Consider the following 22003-nt stretch of genomic DNA (forward strand, 5'->3'; position numbering starts at 1 on the left):
CGAGAGGATGAAGATCCTGACTCCCAGCCGAATTAAAGGTAGGAAGAGTAATATCCTGAATTTCGTGGAAGACTGAGGTAACCTTTGGATTCGACCCCAGTATTGGCACTAGGACCACTCTGTCAGGAAAAAATGTGAGGAAAGGATCCTTTGATCCTAAAGACTGAAACTCAGAGACTCTCTTTGCTGAAGATATGGCTACCAAAAAAGATGTCCTTAGGGACAATTCTTTGATTGAAAGTGTTCTGTCCAGTTGTGAGAAGAAGACGAGAACCAGCGGTAAATCCACTTGGGGAATCTAGGTTTCCTCTGTGGTCTAAGTCTAATTGCTCCTTTAAAGAATTGCTGAACCAAGGGATGTTTAGCCCAGGATACTCCAGAGACTTGTACACGAAGAGCGCTGACAGATAGGGGAATGTCTAGTCTGGACTGTAAGAGACCCAAAACATCCTGAACCGTCAGATTACCATTAGAGCAAGACTTGGAAGACAAGTGACTTGTGAATCTAGACCAAATCCTCTCATACACCTGGTTGGTACTTTTCCTCCTTGCACTCATGAGAGTAGGAAAGGCCTCCTTGGGACAACCCAGAGCCTCTAATCTTCCCCTCTCAAAAACCAGACCCTCAGACATAGATGGACCGGACAGGGATGGAGCTTCGAGCCCTGGGATAGAAGATCGGGTCTGAGAGGTAAGGGAATCGGATCTCTGACGCTGAGGAGCATTAGAAGCGGAAACCATGGCCTGTTGGGCCAAAAAGGTATTACAGCTATCACCTCTACTGCTTCTGATTTGAGTCTCCGCAGGAACTGTAGAATAATAGGAATCGGAGGAAAGGCGTAAGCTTTGTTGAACCGCCATCGATCCGTCAGTGCATCCACTCCGTAAGCCTGAGGATCCCGAAACCTGGAATAATACCTTGCCAGTTTCTTGTTGCAAGGAGAGGCAAATAGGTCAACCTCTGGGGAGAAACACAACGTTAGAATCCGCCTGAAAACTTCCTCGTGAAGAGACCATTCGTTGTTGTCCAGATTGACTCAAGACAGGAAGTCCGCTTGGACGTTCTGCGTTCCTGGAACATAAGTTGCTGTAATGCTGACCAGGTTCTTCTGAGCCCAAGACATGATTGGCTCTACCCCCTGAAGAAGGGACAGACTCCGAGTACCTCCTTGTCACCTTATATATGCCACTGCTGTTGTGTTGTCTAGTCTGAGAAGAACCAAAGTTCCTGAGATCAGATGACGAAAGGCTAGGAGCGCCCGGAAGGCTGTCTTTAATTCTAGAATATTTGACACCATCCCCCTGGAAGGGAAGTCCCAGGTGCCTTGTGCTACTTCCGTCAAACAGTGGGCGCCCCAGCCCCTGTTGCTGGCATCCAAAGTTATTGATATCCATGAGATGGGGAGAATGGAATGACAACTGAATAGATTCTCCTTCTGAAGCCACCAGGGCAGAGAGATTCTCATTGAAGATGTGATCCGGAAAAGTTGAGTCTTGTCGCCTAACCATTGGTGAAGAAACCCTTTTTGGAATGGTCTCATCTTCCATTGGGCCCACTTCACCATTGGAATGGTGGCCACCATAGTGCCAATAATTCTCAGGCACTGAAGAGCCGGGAGATGGGAGGCTGAGAGGGCCGGACGAATTCTGTCCCGAATTACCGCTACTTTCTCTTCGGGTAATGAGATGGTGCCCTTCACTGTGTTGAAGAGTGCGCCTAGGAATACAAGAGACTGAGAAGGAATTAACTGACTCTTTTCTAGATTCAGGATCCAACCGAATTCTTGAAGAGTGGAAATAACCTGATCCTTGAGCAATAACAGACGGTCTCTGTCCTGGACTAGCAGCAGAAGATCATCCAAATAGTGGTGAAGACGAATCCCCTTGGATCTCAATAGAGCCACTACGGCCAACAACACCTTTGAAAGACTCGGGGGGATGTTGAAAGCCCGAACGGAAGACATACGAACTGAAGATGTGGTTTTCCTACTGAAAATCGCAGAAACTGCTGAAAATCTTCTGCCACAGGGACATGAAAGTAAGCGTCCTTTAGGTTTATTGAAAACATCCAGACGCCTGACTGTTGTATTGTTGACAAGGTTTCCATCTTGAACCTTTTCCTTTTTGATAAAATGATTCAGATGTGTAAGGTCTATGACTGGCCTCCAAGAACCGTTGTTTTCTTTTGGACCATAAAAAGAGGAGAATAAATTCCTCTCCCTCATTGATCATCTGGCACGAGAACGGCAGCGCCTTGAGCCAGTAAAGATTTCACGTAGGCCAACAGGATCTGCCTTTTTTCTTCTGAGGTCGGAAGGGAGGTGGGAACATACTTTAGTCTTGGGGACCTGCTGAAGGTCCAAGAATGACCTGAAGAGACCGTTCTGACGGTTCAGAAGTCCTGGACTGAGGCTGCCCAGACATGTCGAAAAAGTAGAAGATGAGCCCCCACCTGGCCTATCTGAGCGGGCCCAATCTCAAAAAGATTTGGTTGGTTCCCTCTCTCCTGTCGCACTGCTCTTGGCGGATTTCTTGAAAGGAGGACTGCCTTGACTTCCATGACCTGGAATATTTTCGACCCGGTCTATAGCTACGGGCCTCCCTGGCCTGCTCTTGATATTGCTTTTTAGGAAAAAATCTCCTCTGGCTTTCTAAACGTCTATCCTGAGGGAGAAACCCTGACTTCCCACCAGAGGCCCGGGTTATGGCATTATCCAACTTATTCCCAAAAAGGGAAGAACCCTCGAAAGGGATATGGCACCACACCTGTTTAGATGCTGGATCAGCCAGCCAGGGACGGAGCCCAAGAGCCCGTTTGGCGGTTACAGCTGAAAGCATAACCCGAGACACTAAGCGGATGATGTCAATCGAAGCCTCCCCCAGAAAAGCCGATACAAGCCGTAACTCCTGGATAGGAGAGTTTTTGCGACTTCATCCGAAATGTTTCTGAGGGTATCATCCACCCTGTCCGTCCAGACTTCCATGGCCTTGGACATTGCCGCTAAAGCCAATGCTGGCTTGCATGCCAAACCAGCAGTGAGGTAGACTCTCTTTAAATCGGAATCAATCCGCCTATCTAAGGCATCCTTAAATGAAACTGTATCTTCCAATGGAAGGGTTACATGTTTTACTAGTCTCATCACCGCTGCATCCACGAGAGGAGCTGAAACCAGATACTTGACCTCATCCTCCTTAAAGGGATATAACCTTAGGACTTTTGAGAGCATACTATTCTTTTTCTCAACTTTTAGTCCATTCATCCGTGATGACCTCACCAAGTTCAGACAGGAATGGAAAGTTAAGACGCTCCCTTTTAAGTTGCTTAAAATACTTCCTTTGTTTGGAAGGATTAGCCAAGTTCACAGCCTCTCTGATAGCCTCTCTGATAGCCTTCACCAAGGGGGAGAGTAAGGCAAAGTCAAACCCCACACAGGTACTATCTTCCTCAGAAGCTCTTGAGCATGCGACTCCCTGACTGGTGACTCTGACTGAGGCACAGGAGCCTGACTGGCACCGATCCCCTTGAGGGATTCTTCACCACATTTTCCACAAGGGACCTTAGATGCTGGTCCGTACCCCCTCTCTCACTAGAGGCTTTGGAAAAGCAGAGGTCACACAGGGATTTCCCAGTAGGAACTTGCGATCTGCATCCCCAGCAAGTATTAATAACTGAACGGCTGGATGAGCCTTGGAGGAGCGAGAACGATCCTCGCTACGGCGCCCGGATCTTGAGGGTGAGCCGTGATGTTTAGACTTAGAATATGAATGCCGGTGGTAAGACTTAGAAGAATCGCTTCCTCTATGCGTTGAGCTGCGTTGCTGTTCTGAACTAGATGGGCTAAGACAGAGATAGAAGAGACACACAGATAAGGAAAGATAACAGACTGCCTAAATCCGGACCCCCCCCCCCCAGCTCCCCCCCCCAGCTCCCCCCCCCAGACAGTACCTATTATGAGAGGGCTGGCCAAATACAGGCGGAGGTGAGTCCATATCTCTAGGGGTTTCCATAAATGCTGCAAAGACATATAAGTAAGGCTGAGAGCACCATACACACACACGCCCACCCCCCTCTTCCCAGAAGGCCACCTACCTCCACAGAAGAAATCCTGGACAAGGGGAAGTCATATAATAGCCTACAAGCAATCCCAAAGCTTGCAGGCTATTTCCTATATTTGAATAGGGCGCCTTAGTGACACCATCATCGTATCCTGTGCGCCGCTACTGCGCATGCGCGAATAGCGTCATTTTGCCGCTATCGCGCATGCGCGAACCAAGCCTCGTTCCTGTGCCGCACTCGCGCATGCGCAGAACGAACGTATCTAACGAAAAACCAGGAAGTGAGCGGCGGCTGGAACGCAGGCTAATCCAGCCGCCATGCCTATACCCTTATACATGAAAACACAAAAAACGAACGGAAATGAAGGAAAAGCAAGGAACAAACACAAACTGCTGCCATGAAAAAGAGGAACAATCTTACCGCTCCCACACGATCGTCTCCAGGCCGAAGTTAAGAACAAAACATACCGGACTTCTCAGGGCAAAATAGGTCACCTGCTATTTAGCTGGGCTATCCGACCAAATGTGCAGCCTGCCTGCCAGTGGCTAGGTTCCCGGCTTCCTCCAGCGCTTATATCCAATGCCCACTCCATACCCCGCTAGTAGCTAGGGCTTAACGGAGTCATGCGACAATTCCATCCAGTCGCAATTCGGCCAAACCAACAATGGAACCGTGTGGGAGCAATCTTCAGGTAAAAAGACCATAACGTCTGGTCCTACGGAGGAGGACAAAAAAAGAACACGGCCATGGGCAGGGAGCAAAGATTTATGGGAGTGGTGTCCTATAGGGTAGTGGAGGCGGGACTTAACCCACACGTTGCTGCCATGGAGTCTGTCAGGAAAAATACGTTTTCTTCTTTACCATTGCAAAATTTTGTAAATAAGTCAATTTTCTCCTTCGCTGATGAGCATTGATGAGGAGGCACTAATCTGCAGCACTGATGGGCACTGATAGGCAGCCTTTATGGGCACTGATAAGCGGCACTCATGGGTAGCACTGATGGGAACAGATAGGTCGGCACTGACAAGCATCACTGATGGGCACTGATTGACATCACTGATGGGCACAGGTGGGTATTACCAGTGGACACTGGCAGGCATTGCTAATGGGACTGCACTGATACTCAATGCACTAATTATGAGCGCACACCCCCGTCAGGATAGCCGCTTTCCTCTACTCGCAGGCTGTCAACATGAATAGAGGAATGATAATAACCAGACTTCATATTTACACAGTGATCAGCTGTGATTGGAAACAGCGGATCACATGGTAAAAAGCCTATGTCATAGGCACTTTACCATGATCGGAGATGTGGAGGGTATGACCGTGAGCAATATGTACAGGAGTGTGGAGGGTATGACAGTGGGCACTATGTACAGGAGAGAAGTGTGTAGAGTAGGACAGTAAGCAGTAATTACAGGAGAGGAGTGTGGAGGGGGGGTATGACGATGGGCACTATGTATAGGAGTATGGAGGGTATGACAGTGAGTAGTATGTACAGGAGAGGAGTGTGGAGGGTATGACAGTGGGCACTATGTATAGGAGAGGAGTATGGAGGGTATGACAGTGAGTAGTATGGAGAGGAGTGTGGAGGGTATGACAGTGGGCAGTATGTATAGGAGAGAAGTGTTCGAGGTATGACAGTGAGCACTATGTATAGGAGAGGAGTGTGGAGGGTATGACAGTGAGTAGTATGTACAGGAGAGGAGTGTGGAGGGTATGACGGTGGGCACTATGTATAGGAGAGGAGTGTGGCGGGTACGACAGTGGGCACTATGTACAAGAGAGGAGTGTGTAGGATATGACAGTGGGCGTTTATGTATAGGAGAGAAGTGTGGAGGGTATGACAGTGAGCAGTATGTACAGGAGAGAAGTGTGGAGAGTATGACAGTGGGCACTATGTATAGGAGAGGAGGATGAAGTAATCTGGGAAGGAAAAATGTAAAGGTTTGTGGAAGGATGTTTAGGGACTGCGTAGTGGTTGATCGGGTCATACATGGATTGAAATTACACCAATTAAGCAGAGACCAGCCATAGTCGATCTATGTATGGGCTAGCTGGTTTTACACAAGTCACTAATAGTCAACCTATTAAAGTGGTTGTATACCCACATTTTTAACTTTTACCTACAGGAAAGCCTATAATAAGGCTTACCTGTAGGTAAAAAAAATATCTCCTAAACCTGTACGGTTTAGGAGATATTCCCCTCGGTATGCGCCGCTGACTGCAGCGGCGCATGCGCACAAGGGGTTTCTCGCCGTCAAAATCCGGCAGCAGCCGAGCGGCCGGACTGAAATCTCCCGCGCGCATGCGCGGGAGTGACGATATCGCGGCTCCAGCCACTCACAGCGCCGGAGCCGCGATACCCGGAAGAAACGCAGAGGGGGCATGTCAGCTCCCTCGGCGTGGATCGGGCCAGATGTCGGGGCCTCGTTCTAAGGTAAGTATTTCATGCTAGCTCATTATGCCTTTTGCTTTGCAGGTTTAAAAAAAAAAAAATGTGCGGGTTTACTACCGCTTTAACCGACTTGAGTACAACCAGCCTGTCAGGTTTTCCTCAAAACAATCAGTGCTGCCAGCTATAGTTAGCAACACTAATCATTGTATTCACTGGCAGAACACAATAACACTGCGGGAGTGATTGCCCCATTCACAGGTCAGCAGGTGAGAGGGTGTGTGGGGACAGGCTGGGGAGAGATACTAGTCAGTCCCTGGGTAGGCACTGGTGAGTATCAGAGCCAGATACACACAGGTTACATACGCCACGATTGTCAGAGCGACAGCAATAATTCTAGCACTAGACCTCCTCTGTAACTCTAAACATGTAACTGGTAAAAAAAATTAAAGCATTGTTTAGTACACAACAAAAAATCTTGCTAACTTTAGTGGGTTTTTCTATGAATGAAACAGTTTCTTTCCAAAAAAAAGTTTTAAAAACTGCTGCGCAAATATTGTGTAACATAAAAAGTTGCAAAGACCACCATTTTATTCCATAGGGTGTCTGCTAAAACAATATATAATGCTTGAGGGTTCTGAGTAATTTTCTAGCATAAAAAAAATAATGATTTTTACATGTAGGAGAGAAGTCTCAGAATGGGCCTGGGTGGCAAGGGGTTAATTATCATAAGTAATATACAAATAATTATTATAAGCACTGTGATTTCATCCTCTCAGTCTGCTGCAGAGTGTTCCAGCTTGTATTTATACTGCCGCTCTGTATGTAGCTTCTGACAGGCTGCGCAAGGAGCCCCGTATCTCCGGAACCATAGATGATAGCAGCCCCATATTTTAACCAGTGCTGGTCTGTCTGACTGGGATAACAATGACTCAAAGGCTGTATGTGGTCTTCGTCAAATCTTCAATGTTTGGTATTTTGTTTATAAAGTGTGTTAGTTAAGTGTGTTCAAGCCAAGCCATGGAAGGCTTGTGGCAGGAAGAGAGCATGTCAGGTAGGGGAATTTGGTTTTCCAGCACTGAGCATAGGTCTTAACAGGGGGGCCTCTGTCTTTTGCCAAACAAGAAATTTAGGTTTAGCACAAGTCGGAGTTGATATCAAATAATGGAGTCAAGGGACTGGGTCTTGAGGACAATACGCTTTTGGTAAGGTAGCTGTCCCAAATTCGCAATGTAGTGGAAGTCACAAGGGGCATTAGGTCTGAAGGGGGTCTGTATGTTGGGTGTGTCCATGGGGGGGATGTGAGGTTTGGAGATATTCAGTCATTTTCTAATGATGTCCACAGTTTAGTGGAGGAGCCATGGTACCAATTAACTATTCTGCTCAACGATGGAGTGTGGAAGTACAGTCGTAGGTCAGGGAGAGCAACGCCCTTTTAGCAAAGCTAAAATATGAAAGCCAATCCTGGACCCTATGAAGTCCTGAATAGCCTTATTGATCGATTGGAAGAAACCACAGGGAGGGGGTAGGAATTGCCTGAAAAATGTATACAGGTTTAGGCAGAATGTCCATTTTGATGACGTTCATTCGGACAAACCAGAATATGTTTGGTTTATCATAAGATTCAAGGCATATTCGCAATGTTCTTATTAGGGGCGTGTAGTTTAAATTTGTCAGGGAGGGCAAGGAGGTAGAAATTTGAATCCCCAGGTATTTGACAGATTTTTGTTGCCATTTAAATCCAAGTAAACTCTGGCTAATGTAGGTTTGGGTAGGGAGATGTTTGAATGCCTCCGTTTTTATCGTAATTTACTTTAAAGTTACTAGCCAATCCAAACTCTGTGCATGCCTCGATAATGGCTGGTATAGATGTGTGGGGCTTGGTGAGGTATAATAAGAGGTCGTCAGCATACAGGGATAATTTATACTGACGATGGCCAATAGAAAGACACTGAATGTTGGAGTTGTGCCGTATGGCTGTGGCAAGATGTTCCATAGTGAGTATGTGTATAGTAATGGCGGCAGGGGACATCCCTGGCGGGTTCCATTATGGATCAATATTGGGTCAGATAGGAGGCCATTAGATTGTATCCTTGCCGTAGGATTAACATAGAGAGTCAGGATCTTGGATAGCATGTTGGGCCCAAGGCCCACTTGTTGAAGTGTTCTCTCTAGGAATTGCCAGTGAACTCGGTCAAAAGCTTTTTCAGCCTCAACCGAGATCAAGCAAGCTGGGATTTGGCATTTTTGGGCATATTCCATCAGGGAAATGGTTGTAAGGATAATATCCATGGCCTCTCTCCTGCGGGTAAACCCCATTTGGTCAAGGTGTATCAGGTCGGGTGTAGTTGGAAGAAGGCGATTGGCCAGTAGTTTGGAGTATAAACAAATGTCAATGTTGGTGAGTAGGGATGAGCTTGGTGTTCGAGTCGAACGTATGTTCGACTCGAACATCGGCTGTTCGCACGTTCGGCGAATACTGAACGTTATGGCTCGTGTGGCTTTCACAGCCCACAATGCACTGCGCCATCGCAGTGCATTGCTGGCTCATGATTGGCCAAGCATGCACTATGACCCCGCATGCTTGGCCAATCACAGCGCCGGCAGCAAGGAGAGCCATGATTGGCCACAGGCAGGATACTGTACCTCTTGTCACTTTCAGTGACACTGTACCTCTTGTCTACCTGTTTGAGCATACGCTGCGTGGAATAATGGACAGGGCACTTAAGGCAGAACAGAGGCAGGAAGAGGAGGACTTCCTTGCCTCTAAAGGCCCCCTTTATCCAGACAGTGTCCCTGCTGTCCCACCCATCACACAGGAAGAGGACGAGGAGGAGGATGATTGTGTCAGCATGGAGGTGGAGCCTGGCACTCAGCAGCAGCAGTCTTGTAGGGATGATTTACAGTCCCAAGAAACCTGTGGACTTGTATGTGGCTGGGAGGAGGTAGCTGCGGATCATGTTGTCCTTAGTGAACCAGAGGACTCCGGACCGAATGCCTCAGCTAACCTATGGTGCATGGCATCCCTGATCCTGCAAAGCCTGTGGAAGGACCCTTGTATTCTTCGGATCAAGGAGAGGGACCATTACTGGCTGGCCACTCTCCTTGATCCACGGTACAAGGGTAAGGTTGCGGACTTTATCTTGCCGTCGCAGAGGATGAGACATCTCCGGAAGGCCTTGCAGAAAGGTCTGTGCAACACGTTCCCAGAGACTCGGAGGTTACAAACTCCTGGTCCTGGGCAACGTGTTGCTGAGGCATCGGTCAGAAGGAGCGGTGGAGAAGGTGGCCGTCTGACCAATGAGTTCAGACAATTTTTTAGTCCGCAGCCCCAAGGTATGATCGGTTCCAGCAAACATCGCCCACGTCTGATTTACATGGTGCAGGAATACCTAGGGGCAAGGTCAGACTTGGACACCTTTCTCACCGAAAATCCTCTGGCTTACTGGGTCTTGAGGATGGATCACTGGCCAGAGCTTGCACAGTATGCAATTGAGCTACTGGCCTGTCCTGCATCCAGCGTTCTTTCGGAACGCACCTTCAGTGCTGCTGGTGGCTTTGTAACCGATCACAGGGTGCGCCTGTCCACCGACTCGGTTGATCGACTGACCTTCATAAAGATGAATCAGTCTTGGATCACCACCAGCTACCAAGCACCTGAAGCTAATGTAACCGAATAATTTTTTTTTAAATATCACATCCCTTCAAGACTGCCTATGGGGATGCTGAGTGACTGTCCTGTTATGTTGACTGTCTATCCTCTTCCTCCTCCGCTGATATCTTGGAAGAACATTTTTGGTTCTGGGTGATGCCACCAGCCCAATTTTTCAGCCCCTGTTTAACAGGGGTGTGTAATTACAATTTTTGATGCAATGCTTTGTAGCAGGGCTCATTCCTGCACTACAAATAGAGTATATGGTAGAGGTTGCAGTGTCGTGGCACCAGTGCCTAAGGCCCAATTTTTCAGCCCCTGTTTAACAGGGGTGTGTAATTACAATTTTTGATGCAATGCTTTGCAGCAGGGCTCATTCCTGCACTCCAACTAGAGTATCTGGGAGAGGTTGCAGTGTGGACTTAGTGTTGTGGCATCCGCACCACCACCACAACCACCAAAGGCCCTTATTTTTCTACCACTGTTCAACAATGGCATGTAAATACCATTCTTGATATAATTGTTCACAGCAGGGCTCTCCAGCGCCTACCAAGAATCACTTTAAGGGCTTACGCGAAAATTTCTGCAGAGCATATAGGGCAGGCCCCTACTTTCAAACATCCAACTTACAAACGTCTCCTACTTGCAAATGGAAGGCGACAACAGGAAGTGAGATGAAAAAAGACGCACGGCCCAAAAAATTATACAGGGGTAAAAACCCTTCCCTATGTGTTCCAAAAAGCTTAAAAATAGATTTTTTGACTGGAGCTACACTTTAAAAATGTACCAGTTCAAAATTACAAACAGATTCTACTTAACACAACAAACCTACACCGTCCCTGTCTTGTTTGCACCGCCTGTATACTCCTGTTCTGAGTATATAGGCCCTGGGGGCCCCACGCCTTTCCTTTTTTTAATATGGGTACAGGGTTCCCCTTAATATCCGTACAAGACCCAAAGGGGCTGGTAATGGGCAGGGGGGGCTACCTATGCCATTTCTCAATGATTTTCATCCATATTGCCAATATGGCAACCAGATATTAGATTAAAACCGCAAGCAGTTTTGTGCAGGGGAAACACGAGCCAATTCACAAGCATACTATAGACACCCCCCAGGCACGATAATTAAAGGAATATTTCACTTTTTTTTTCACTGTAATCGTCATTAAAATCGGTGCTCCTGAAAAAATGGCTGTTTTTAAAAACATTTTAGGCATTGACCCATGTCCCCTGGGGCAGGAGCCAGGTCCCCAAACCATTTTTAGGACAATATCTTGCATATTAGCCATTAAAATTAGCACTTTTTATTTTTCGAACGTTCGAGTCCCATAGAATTCAATGGGGTTCTAAAGTTCACACAAATTTTAGGTCCGTTCGAAAGTTCTGGTGCGAACCGAACCGGGGGGTGTTTGGCTCATCCCTATTGGTGAGAGAGATGGGGCGATAGCTACCACATAGTGTAGGATCTTTCCCAGGTTTTCGGTAAGACTATGATATGGACCTCCAAGCTTGTCTCGGGAAAGGAGGGGCCCTGGAGCTGTCATTATACATTTTTATGAGAAGTGGTGTCAGGGAGTCGCAGAAGGATTTATAGAAATGGGTCGAGTAGCCATCCGGGCCTGGGCTTTTGTTAGGTTTAAGGGAGGATATTGCCAACACAAGTTCGTCCTCAATAAAAGGTCGCCCAAGATCCTGTGCTATGTCTGTAGGGATAGTCGGAAGTGCTGTGATAGCAATATATTCATTAATTTTAGATTGAAAGTCTTCAGGCGACATGTTTGGAGGCTGTGGGGGGAGGTTGCATAGTGTGGCGTAGAAAGAACAAAACAATTAGTTAATGTCTTTTGGATGATGGGTGAGTTGACCGTCAGGTTGTTTGAGTTTAGGGATAGAAGCAATGCTATTTTTAGCTAACATTCTACCTGGTTTGTTAGCTTCGACATAAAACAATTTACATGATTTGTCTCTAATGGACAGGGACTTCTGTTTGAACAAGTTCAACAGTTTAAGTCTGGCATTGGATAAGGCGAGTTGGGTGATCGGGGATTGAATATGTTTATGGCATCGTTCCAAGTCAGTAATCTGACAAGACCGTTCCTGAATCTGGGCAAGACGGATTTGTTTGAGTCTAGAGCCATGTTTAATAAAGACCCTGCGTAATACGCATTTCAATGCCTCCCATTGTATCGGGGTAGAGGTATAGTCATTACCATGGTCTGAAATGAAGTTGGATATCGAGGTCTGGATATCTGCATAGCATAAGTCGTCTTGTAATAGTGAGTCGTTAAGTCTCCAAGTCCAGTCATGACCAGGTAGATCGGGTAGGGTGAGGGACAGAAACACAGGGGCGTGATCGGACCATAATATGTTCCCAATTCTACTCTGGGGATGGTATGTCAGTGCATTGTGGCTGATAAGAAAAAAATCAATGCGGGAGTAGGAGGTAGGAGTTATGAGCTGCAGAAAAGAAGGAATAATCTCTATCCGTGGGGTGGAGGATGCGGCAGACATCCATCAGGTTATGCTGAATCGGGAATCTCTTCAGTTTATTGATTTTGTTGTAGGAAATAAAGCTTTTACCTGAGGAGGTATCCAATGTAGGGTTCACAACATAAAATCTCCTGCAACAAGGATCACCCCTTCTGCAAATTCCAATAGCTTGTGAAGATATTGAATATTAGTAGTTATTTGGTCTTGGTTAGCAATATATATATTAGCCAGGGTGTACATTTTGCCACTGAGAGATATTTTCAAAAAAAAAAACTCCCGCCGGGGTCCGAACAGGAATCTAGAAGAGTATAGTTCACTGATTTGTGGAGGGCAATTGCCACTCCTCTAGATTTAGATTGGGAGTATGTGCTATGTAACCAGGTTGGGTAATATTTATTTCGCAATACTGGTATAATATTTGTGCGGAAGTGGGTCTCCTGGAAGAAAATGATGTAAATTTTGGATTTGTGGAAGTCGTACAGTATTTGTGAGCGTTTAGTTAGTTCATTCAAGCCACGGGCATTGAATGAGCACAATTGGAGGGTGGTGGCTTCCCGGGGGCCTCCCATGGTAGATGAAAAAGGGGGAGAGAGAGGAAGAAAAGAAAAAAGGGGGGGAGGGAGGATGGGATTGGGGGCAGAGGGAAAGGTAATGGGGAGAAAAGTCAAAGACCTCAGATGCTAGTATAGAGTCTAGCATCAATCGAGTACCCTAATTAGGGGTAGCCGTATAGGCCAATAGGATTCAACCTGTCCCGAAAAGTCAAAACAGGCTGAAACATTGTTCTTTACATGGGGAGGAAAAGTTTTCTAGCAGTCACATGTTTAACCACTTGCTTACTGGGCACTTAAACCCCCCTCAGTCCCAGACCAATTTTCAGCTTTCAGCGCTGATGCACTTCGAGTGACAATTACGCGGTCATACAACACTGTACCCAAATGAAATTTTTATCATTTTTTTCCCACAAATAGAGCTTTCTTTTGGTGGTATTTAGTTACAGCTCGGAGTTTTATTTTTTGCTAAACAAACAAAAAAAGATGCAAAAAAAAAAAAAAAAAAAATCATGTTTTAATAGTTTGTTATAAAATTTTGCAAACGGGTCATTTTTCTCCTTCATTGAAGTGCGCTGATTAGGCGGCACTGATAGGCTGCATTGGTGGGCACTGATGGGCTGCATTGGTGGGCACTGATGGGCTGCATTGGTGGGCACTGATGGGCTGCATTGGTGGGCACTGATAGGCTGCACTGGTGGGCACTGATAGGCATAGTTAAGGCGGCACTAATAGGCACAGATAAGGCGGCACCGATGGGCACAGATAAGGCGGCACTGATGGGCAAAGATGGGCACAGATAAGATGGCACGGATGGGTGGCACGGATAAGTGGCACGGATGGGTGGCACGGATGGGCACTGATAGGTACCACAGATAGATGGGACTGATGGGCACTGATAGGTGGCACTGATAGGTGGCTCTGATAGGTGGCACTGCTGGGCACTGATGGGCGGCACTGCTGGGCACTGATGGGCGGCACTGCTGGGCACTGATGGGCGGCACTGGGGTGCAGCACCTTTGAGGCAGATTTTGGGTGGCACTGTGGGTGGCACTGCTGGGTGGCACTGTGGGTGGCACTGTGGGCACTGCTGGGTGGCACTGTGGGCACTGCTGGGTGGCACTGTGGGCACTATGGGCACTGCTGGGTGGCACTGACAGGGGGGCACTTACTTTATTTCAGGATGGCACTGCGGGTGGCAGGTGGGCACTGGCAGGGGGCAGGTGTCCGCTTAAATTGCTGGCCGTGATCGGGACTGATGTCCCGAACACGGCCGCCGGCGATCGGCTTTTTTTTTTTCTCCTCGCGCTGTCAGCGCGAGGAGGAATACTAGCCGATTACCGGCTCCGTTTTATCACATGATCAGCTGTCATTGGCTGACAGCTGATCACGTGATAAGGGGTCGGGATCGACCCCTTACACGGATCGGTGATCAGGCGAGTCTCACGGACTCGCCGATCACAGAGCGCGCCGCGTGCGCCCCTCAGGGGGCGCGCAGGCCGCTCGTATCCGGGACGACGTCAATAGACGTAGTCCCGGAAATGTGGGTCCGCGCTGTTGCCGTCATTTTGCAATAGCGCGGATCCCAAGTGGTTAAGCAACGCCCCACAATGCCATAGAACAAGTTATAGTACATAATTAAGGAAGAGGACTTGCCACAATTAGAGTGGCTAAGTCATGTAGAACCCTTTTACGTTTAAGGAAACAAACAGTAGGTAAACACATCACAGTTACGTCCCTTGTCTTATTGGGTTCACAAGAGGGGTATCCCGATGAGAGAGAAAGCACGAGACCCAACATAAAGAAACCTGTGAGGAGGGAGACTCCATAGGACAGTATGGACAATTTATTCTATAGGGTTTTATCCGTCAAGTGTTTCACTGAACATTATTACGATAATAAGGCAAGAACCACCCTCTACAATTGGAGGTGAATTTGGGATAAATTTGGGGTCTCGCAAAGGGGTCCTCTTGAAATCCAAGCTAGAAAAATAAATAAATAAATAAAACCCCTAAAACCTTCCTAGGTTAACAGAGCCTGCCACAATGCTTATATTAAATTCTATGTTCATATGAAGAAGCACCAGTAGACATACAGCTGATGAACTATATTTAAGACTAGGGTTCTGGATATTGTATACTGTATATAAGTTGTAGGAAGCTATACATTTAAGGAAAAAGCATCATATGTTATTAAGTTTCTGTATATGTAATAGATTCCCCTAAGTTGCAATAATGGTGTCCAAGGTTTGTGGGCCGGTATCGGGGGGTGAGGCAGCCCATGACGATGGTCATTCTCTGTAACAATGCATAAGCTGCTGGGTGTAAGCTGAACAGGCAGTTCTGAACACAGTTTCGGTCAGCATGGGACCTTGAGGGTTCCCTATAGGAAGACCAAGCAGTGTACCTGTGTCTGTGTCTATATGCATCTAAAGGCCAGACCCATGGCAAAGCATGTATCGTTATCTTGTAAGCTTTTCACCCATACGTTACCTTGAATTTCCCACCGGCAGCGTTCGCCTGCCACAAGCTCCATGACTGTACCCACGGACATAGTACCCGCGATCGTGTCACGGAGCTGAAGGACGGGGAGATACTGATGTAAACACAGCATCTCCCCGTTCTTCCTAGTGACAGGACACTGATCGTCTGCTCCCTGTCATCGGGAGCAGCAATCAGTGTCGTGTCACTGCTAGCCCATCCCCCAGACCATTAGAAACACAACCCAGGACACACTTAACCCCTCCCTAGTGGTTAACCCCTTCACTGCCAGTGACATTTTTACAGTAATCAATGCAATTTTATAGCATTGATTGCTGTATTAATGCCAATGGTCCTAAAAATGTGTAAAAATTGTCTGATGTGTCCACCATAATGTCGCAGTCACGATAAAAATCACTGATCGCCACCATTACTAGTAAAAAAAGAAAAATAATAAAAATGGCATAAATCTATCCCCTATTTTGTAGATGCTATAACTTTTGCGCAAAGCAATCAATAAATGCTTATTGCGATTTTTTTTTTTTTTTTTTTTTTTTTTACCAACAATATGTCGAAGAATACTTATCGGCCTAAACTGAGGAAAAACTTTTTTTATATATTTTTTGGGGGATATTTATTATAGCAAAAAGTAAAAAATAAGGCGTTTTTTCAAAATTGTTGCTCTTTTTTTGTTTATAGCACAAAAAATAAAAACCGCAGAGGTGATCAAATACCACCAAAAGAAAGCTCTATTTATGGGAAAAAAAGGAAGTCTGGGTACTACATTGCATGACCACGCACTTGTTCATTAAAGCCACGCAGTGCCGTATTGCAAAAAGTGCTCTGGTCAGGAAGGAGGTAAATCCTGAAGTGGTTGAAGCTGAAGTGGTTAAAGTAGATCTAAATGCGTCCTTCTTAATGCATCTGTGTGCAGCCCCCCCCCCCCCCCCTTACACTTACCTGAACCTGATGTCAATCCAACACTGTGCCTGAGAGCAGCATCCCTGCTCTCTTTCTCCTAACTGGCTCAGAGGCAGCAGCAGGAACCATTGGCTCCTGCTGCTGTAAATTACAGCCAGTGAGGAGGGAGCAAGGGGTGGGGCTGAGCTGCTCGCACTGTGTATGGAGGAACTTGGGAGCCAGCAGCAGCAGCCGGTGGTCCGAAAAGAGGGAGAGTGGGTAAGTATACCATGTTTGTTACTTTTTTTGTTAAGTATTTTTCCCTTTACAATCACTTTAAGTTTTTATTTTTCTGCCCTGTACACTCCACTTTCTAGAAGTTCTGATGTAAGTTTATACATTGGGGGTCATTAATCAGAGGATTCATGCAGCTAAGAATAGACCTTGGCTATATTAGACTGTCCAAGAAAATAACACATAAATATTTTGTTTCCGGTCAGTCGACAGATAATATTATACACTCAGAAACATAGAAGCCATGATGTAACGTTTACGTTAAGGCTTCACTGACACAGGCATATACTACTTTCCTGCATGGTTTGGCTTGCTGGCAGAGCTAGCAGAAGACTAAAATACGAGCCTAAAGTACTGGTGTTTAGACACATTTAGAAGCATACAATTCTTCTAATGGCTTCTGCGTGTATGCATGCATGTGTTTATGCGGGTTCATGCACATACATGCATAACATTTGCAGGTACTGTATCTCACAAAAGTGAGTACACCCCTCACATTTTTGTAAATATTTTATTATATCCTTTCATGTGACAACACTGAAGAAATGACACTTTGCTACAATGTAAAGTAGTGAGTGTACAGCTTGTATAACAGTGTAAATTTGCTGTCCCCTCAAAATAACTCAACACACAGCCATTAAAGGGGTTGTAAAGTAAAAATTTTTATTTTTTTAAAATAACAAACATGTCATACTTACCTCCACTGTGCAGCTCGTTTTGCACAGAGTGGCCCCGAACCTGCTCTTCTGGGGTCCCTCGGCGGCTGTCTCTGCTTCCTCCCGCAGGTGCTTCTCACGTTAATGCGAGCTCCCTCGCATTGGTGAGAAGCACTGCGTTCGCGCTCCCGTGATACAGCCGGCGGCTATAGCCGCTCGCTGTATCACAAGGCCCCGCCCCCGGCGCGCTGCGTCATTGGATGTGATTGACAGCAGCGCGAGTCAATGGCTGCGCTGATTTCAATCCATCCACTCCAGCCAATCAGCGGCCAGGCTGAGTGGCAAAGAGGACGGCGGGGGCGAGCGCGGGATTTTCAAGGGGTCAGGTAAGTAAAACGGGGGGACTGGGGGCGCCGGCAGTGTGAGATGTTTTTTCACCTTAATGCATAGAATGCATTAAGGTGAAAAAACATTTACCTTTACAACCCCTTTAATGTCTAAACCGCTGGCAACAAAAGTGAGTACACCCCTGAGTGAAAATGTCCAAATTGGGCCCAAAGTGTCAATATATAATTTAATAAAATATTTACAAAAATGTAAGGGGTATACTCACTTTTGTGAGATACTGTATGTGTGGCCCTGGATGCAGTTGTGCCCTACTTTTTTGTGTGGCTAAAAGCAGTGTATATTCTCTATGTAGATGCAGCTATGTGTATGGGCTCATGGATTACTATAGTGCTGCATTAACAGGGCCTTGAAAAAGTATTCACACTCCTTGAAATTTTCCACATTTTGTCAGGTTACAACCAAAAATCTAAATGTATTTAATTGGGATTTTATGTGATAGACCAACACAAAGTGGCACATAATTGTGAAGTGGAAGGAAAATTATAAATGGTTTTCAATTTTTTTTTTTACAAATATGTGAAAAGTGTGGTGTGCATTTGTATTCAGCCCCCCTGAGTCAATACTTTGTAGAACCCCCTTTCACTGCAATTACAGCTGCAAGTTTTTTTGGAGATGTCTCTACCAGCTTTGCACATCTAGAGTGAAATGTTTGTCCATTCTTCTTTGCAATATAGCTCAAGTTCTGTCAGATTGGATGGAGAGCGTCTGAACAGCAAATTTCAAGTCTTGCCACAGATTCTCAATTAGCTTTAGGTCTGGACTTTAACTGGGCCATTTTAACACATGAATATGCTTTGATCTAAACCATTCCATTGTAGCTCTGGCTGTATGTTTAGGGTCGTTGTCCTGCTGGAAGGTGAACCTCCACCTCAGTCTCAAGTCTTTTGCAGACGCTAACCATTTTTCTTCTAAGATTGCCCTGTATTTGGTTCCATCTATAATCCCATAATCTCTGACCCGCTTTCCTGTCCCTGCTGAATAAAAGCAACCCTACAACATGATACTGCCACCGCCATGTTTCACCGTGGGGATGGTGTGTTCAGGTTGATGTCCAGTGTTCGTTTTCCACCACGCAGTCTTTTTTGTTTTTATGTCAAAAGTTTAATTTTGGTCTCATCTGACCAGAGCACCTTCTTCCACATGTTTACTGTGCTCCCCACATGACTTCTCGCAAACTGCAAACGGGACTTCTTATGGCTTTCTTTCAACAATGGCTTTCTTCTAGCCACTCTTCCATAAAGGCCAGATTTGTGGAGTGGACTACTAATAGTTGTCCTGTGGACAGATTCTCCCACCTGAGCTGTGGATCTCTGCAGCTCCTCCAGAGTTACCATGGGCCACTTAGCTGCTTCTCGGATTAATGCTCTCCTTTGCCCGGTCTGTCAGTTTAGGTAAACGGCCATGTCTTGGTAAGTTTGCAGTTGTGTCATACTTTCTATTTTCGGATGATGGATTGAACAGTGCTCCGTGAGACGTTCAATGCTTGGATATATTTTTATAACCTAATGCCGTGTACACACGACCGGACTTTCCAGCAGACTAGGTCCGACGTTCTTCCCGAAGGACTTTCTGCAGGTTTCCGACTGACTTTCGGCAGACTTCCAATGGACTTTCCGAACGAATGGACGTGGCCACACACAATCACACCAAAGTCCGACGGATTCGACCGCGATGACATTCAACTGGACTAGAAACAGGAAGTTCATAGCCAATAGCTGCCCTAGTGTCTGTTTTCATCCGTCTGACTAGCATACAGACAAACTGATTTTTCGACCTGACTCGAGTCCGTCAGAAAGATTTGAAACATGTTCTAAATCTAAAGTCCGTCTGATTTTTCGACAGCAAAGGTCTGATGAAGCCCACACATGAATTATCCGGATTAGTTCTGTCACTGTGTACACGGCACAATCCTGCTTTAATGTCCCCCTCAAAGTTATCCCTGACTGTCTGGTGTGTCCGTTGGCCTTCATGATCCTGTTTGTTCACTAAGGATCTCAAACAAACCTCTGAGGGCTTTGCAGAACAGCTGTATTTATACTGAGAATAAATTACAAACCGGTGAACTCTATTTACTAATTAGATGACTTCTGAAGGCAATTGGTTCCACTAGATTTTAGTTAGGGGGTATCAGAGTAAAGGGGGCTGAATACAAATGCACACCACACTTTTTCAGATATTTATTTATAAAAAATTTGGAAAAACATTTATTATTCTCCTTTCACTTCACAATTATGTGCTGCTTTGTGTTGGTCTGTCAAATAAAATCCCAATAAAATACATTTAGTTTTTTTGGTTGTAATATGACAAAATGTGGAAACTTTCAAGGGGTATGAATACTTTTTTCAAGGTACTGTAGATATGCACAAAACAATATGTTGTATGCATCTAAACCAGGGGCCTCAAACTGGCGGCCCTCCAGCGGTTGCAAAACTACAAGTCCCATGACGCATTGCAAGGCTGACAGTTACAAGCGTGACTCCCACAGGCAGAGGCATGATCGGACTTAAAGTTTTGCAAAACAGCTGGAGGGCCGCCAGTTTTAGACCCCTGATCTAAACAAAGCATTTTTCCTGCAAGCAAGAATGAGCTCTAAATGGCTCTAATGAGACACAAATTGAGTCTAATGAGCAGAAAACAATGAGTATTATATAATGGTTAGGTAGATTAAAAAAAGGAAAACAGACTTCGTTTGTAGTGATAGCACCTCAGAGCGTCACTGTAAATGAGGCATTCAAAACGAAACAATGGATTTGTCTATAGGGCAGTGACACTGAGCAAGCAAGTGACAACACGCACAGATAAGACGCTGGCTATCCGGTGACGCTGGTCACTATGTATATAAACACTCCCAAACTAAGAGTTGACAAGGCTTCCATACCACCTGAGTGTGGCTAGAAAGAGGTTAAAGCTGCCATCCTCATGAAAACTCCCCACATCCCTCCCCTCAGCCCCAGAGCTGTCCTCCGTGAGGAGACTTCCTACTCACTTGTTCCCCGCCATGTTGCCTCACTGCTGTATGAAATCACACACTCCCCCCCCTCCCTGTACAGCTCTATATGTAAGGGGGCCGTTTATCCAGGTCCTGGATTCACATTACACCGGACTCTGTAACAATGGAGACTTTTCATAGATAATCCAAGCCATTTATTCAAGTCTAAAGAATGAAAAGAACATATCGCAGCATTTATATTCAAACAGGTAGCACAGTCACCTTAATCCGATCACCATGCAATGTGACAAGGCAGATGATGATTTGCCAAGAACCGATGTTCTGTTTCTAGACTGCACCACCCTGCACCATGCAACTAGCCAAGTGACAAACTGCGGTCACACTCCATTACAGGAGCCTGCAAGCCTGATCGGAGGAGAGAGGCTGTACGGCTCCTCTGGCTGGGTGTAATGTACAATATAGTGTATATAGTGCAGGCATGTGTGATGTACAATATAGTGTATAGAGTGCAGGCGTGTGTAATGTACAATATAGTGTATATAGTGCACAGGGGAGGGCTGGCAGCCTTAGGCCTGGGGGGCAAGTCCAGTCAAGTGGCCCATTGAACCACTGAATCAGCTCACCACCCATCTACACCACATTCCCCGTACAGAGAGAGAGGGAGACTGCTCCACATTGCCCCAAAGAGAGAGAGAGACTGCTTGACACTACCTGCACAGAGAGAGAGAGACTGCTTCACACTGCCTCCACAGAGAGAGACCACTTCACACTGCCTCCACAGAGAGAGACCCCGCTTCACACTGCCTGCACAGACCCCGCTTCACACTGCCTCCACAGAGAGAGCAGTCACTTTCTGTGCAGGCACTGTGAAGCAGTCAGTCTCTGTACAGGCAGTGTGAAGTGGAGCAGTCTCTCAGAGAATGGAGCAGTCTCTCAGAAAGAGACTGCATGATTGCCCCCAGAGAGACTGAGAAAAAGAGCTTGCCCCTTCCCCACACCCAGTACACAGACCAATGAGCCTGCAGGAAGATGAAGACTAAAGACTGTGCTGTCACTGCCACCACACTAAGCACTACCTGTGGAGTCTGGAGCTTCTCTGGTGAGTGGGCACCACACCACTGGGCAAGCCAAGCAAGCAGAGTAGCTGAGAGTCACAGTGAGCTGTTTCCC

At 46.3% G+C, this 22003-nt stretch overlaps 1 protein-coding gene across 1 annotated transcript in view; it reads right to left on the minus strand.

Annotated features, from left to right (window-relative positions):
- Positions 1 to 20920, minus strand: part of LOC143940131 (neurotactin-like) — a 73095-nt gene extending 52175 nt beyond the window's left edge. The window contains exon 1 of the mRNA XM_077461215.1: positions 20870 to 20920. Coding sequence (XP_077317341.1) covers positions 20870 to 20883 — 14 coding nt within the window. The 5' untranslated portion in view covers positions 20884 to 20920. The remainder of the gene's footprint in view (positions 1 to 20869) is intronic.
- Positions 20921 to 22003: the final 1083 nt, after the last annotated feature.

This window comes from Lithobates pipiens, unplaced genomic scaffold (assembly GCF_037356315.1).
Source record: "Lithobates pipiens isolate NorthernLeopardFrog02 unplaced genomic scaffold, aLitPip1_a1.2 Scaffold_10, whole genome shotgun sequence".
Taxonomy (NCBI): domain Eukaryota; kingdom Metazoa; phylum Chordata; class Amphibia; order Anura; family Ranidae; genus Lithobates; species Lithobates pipiens.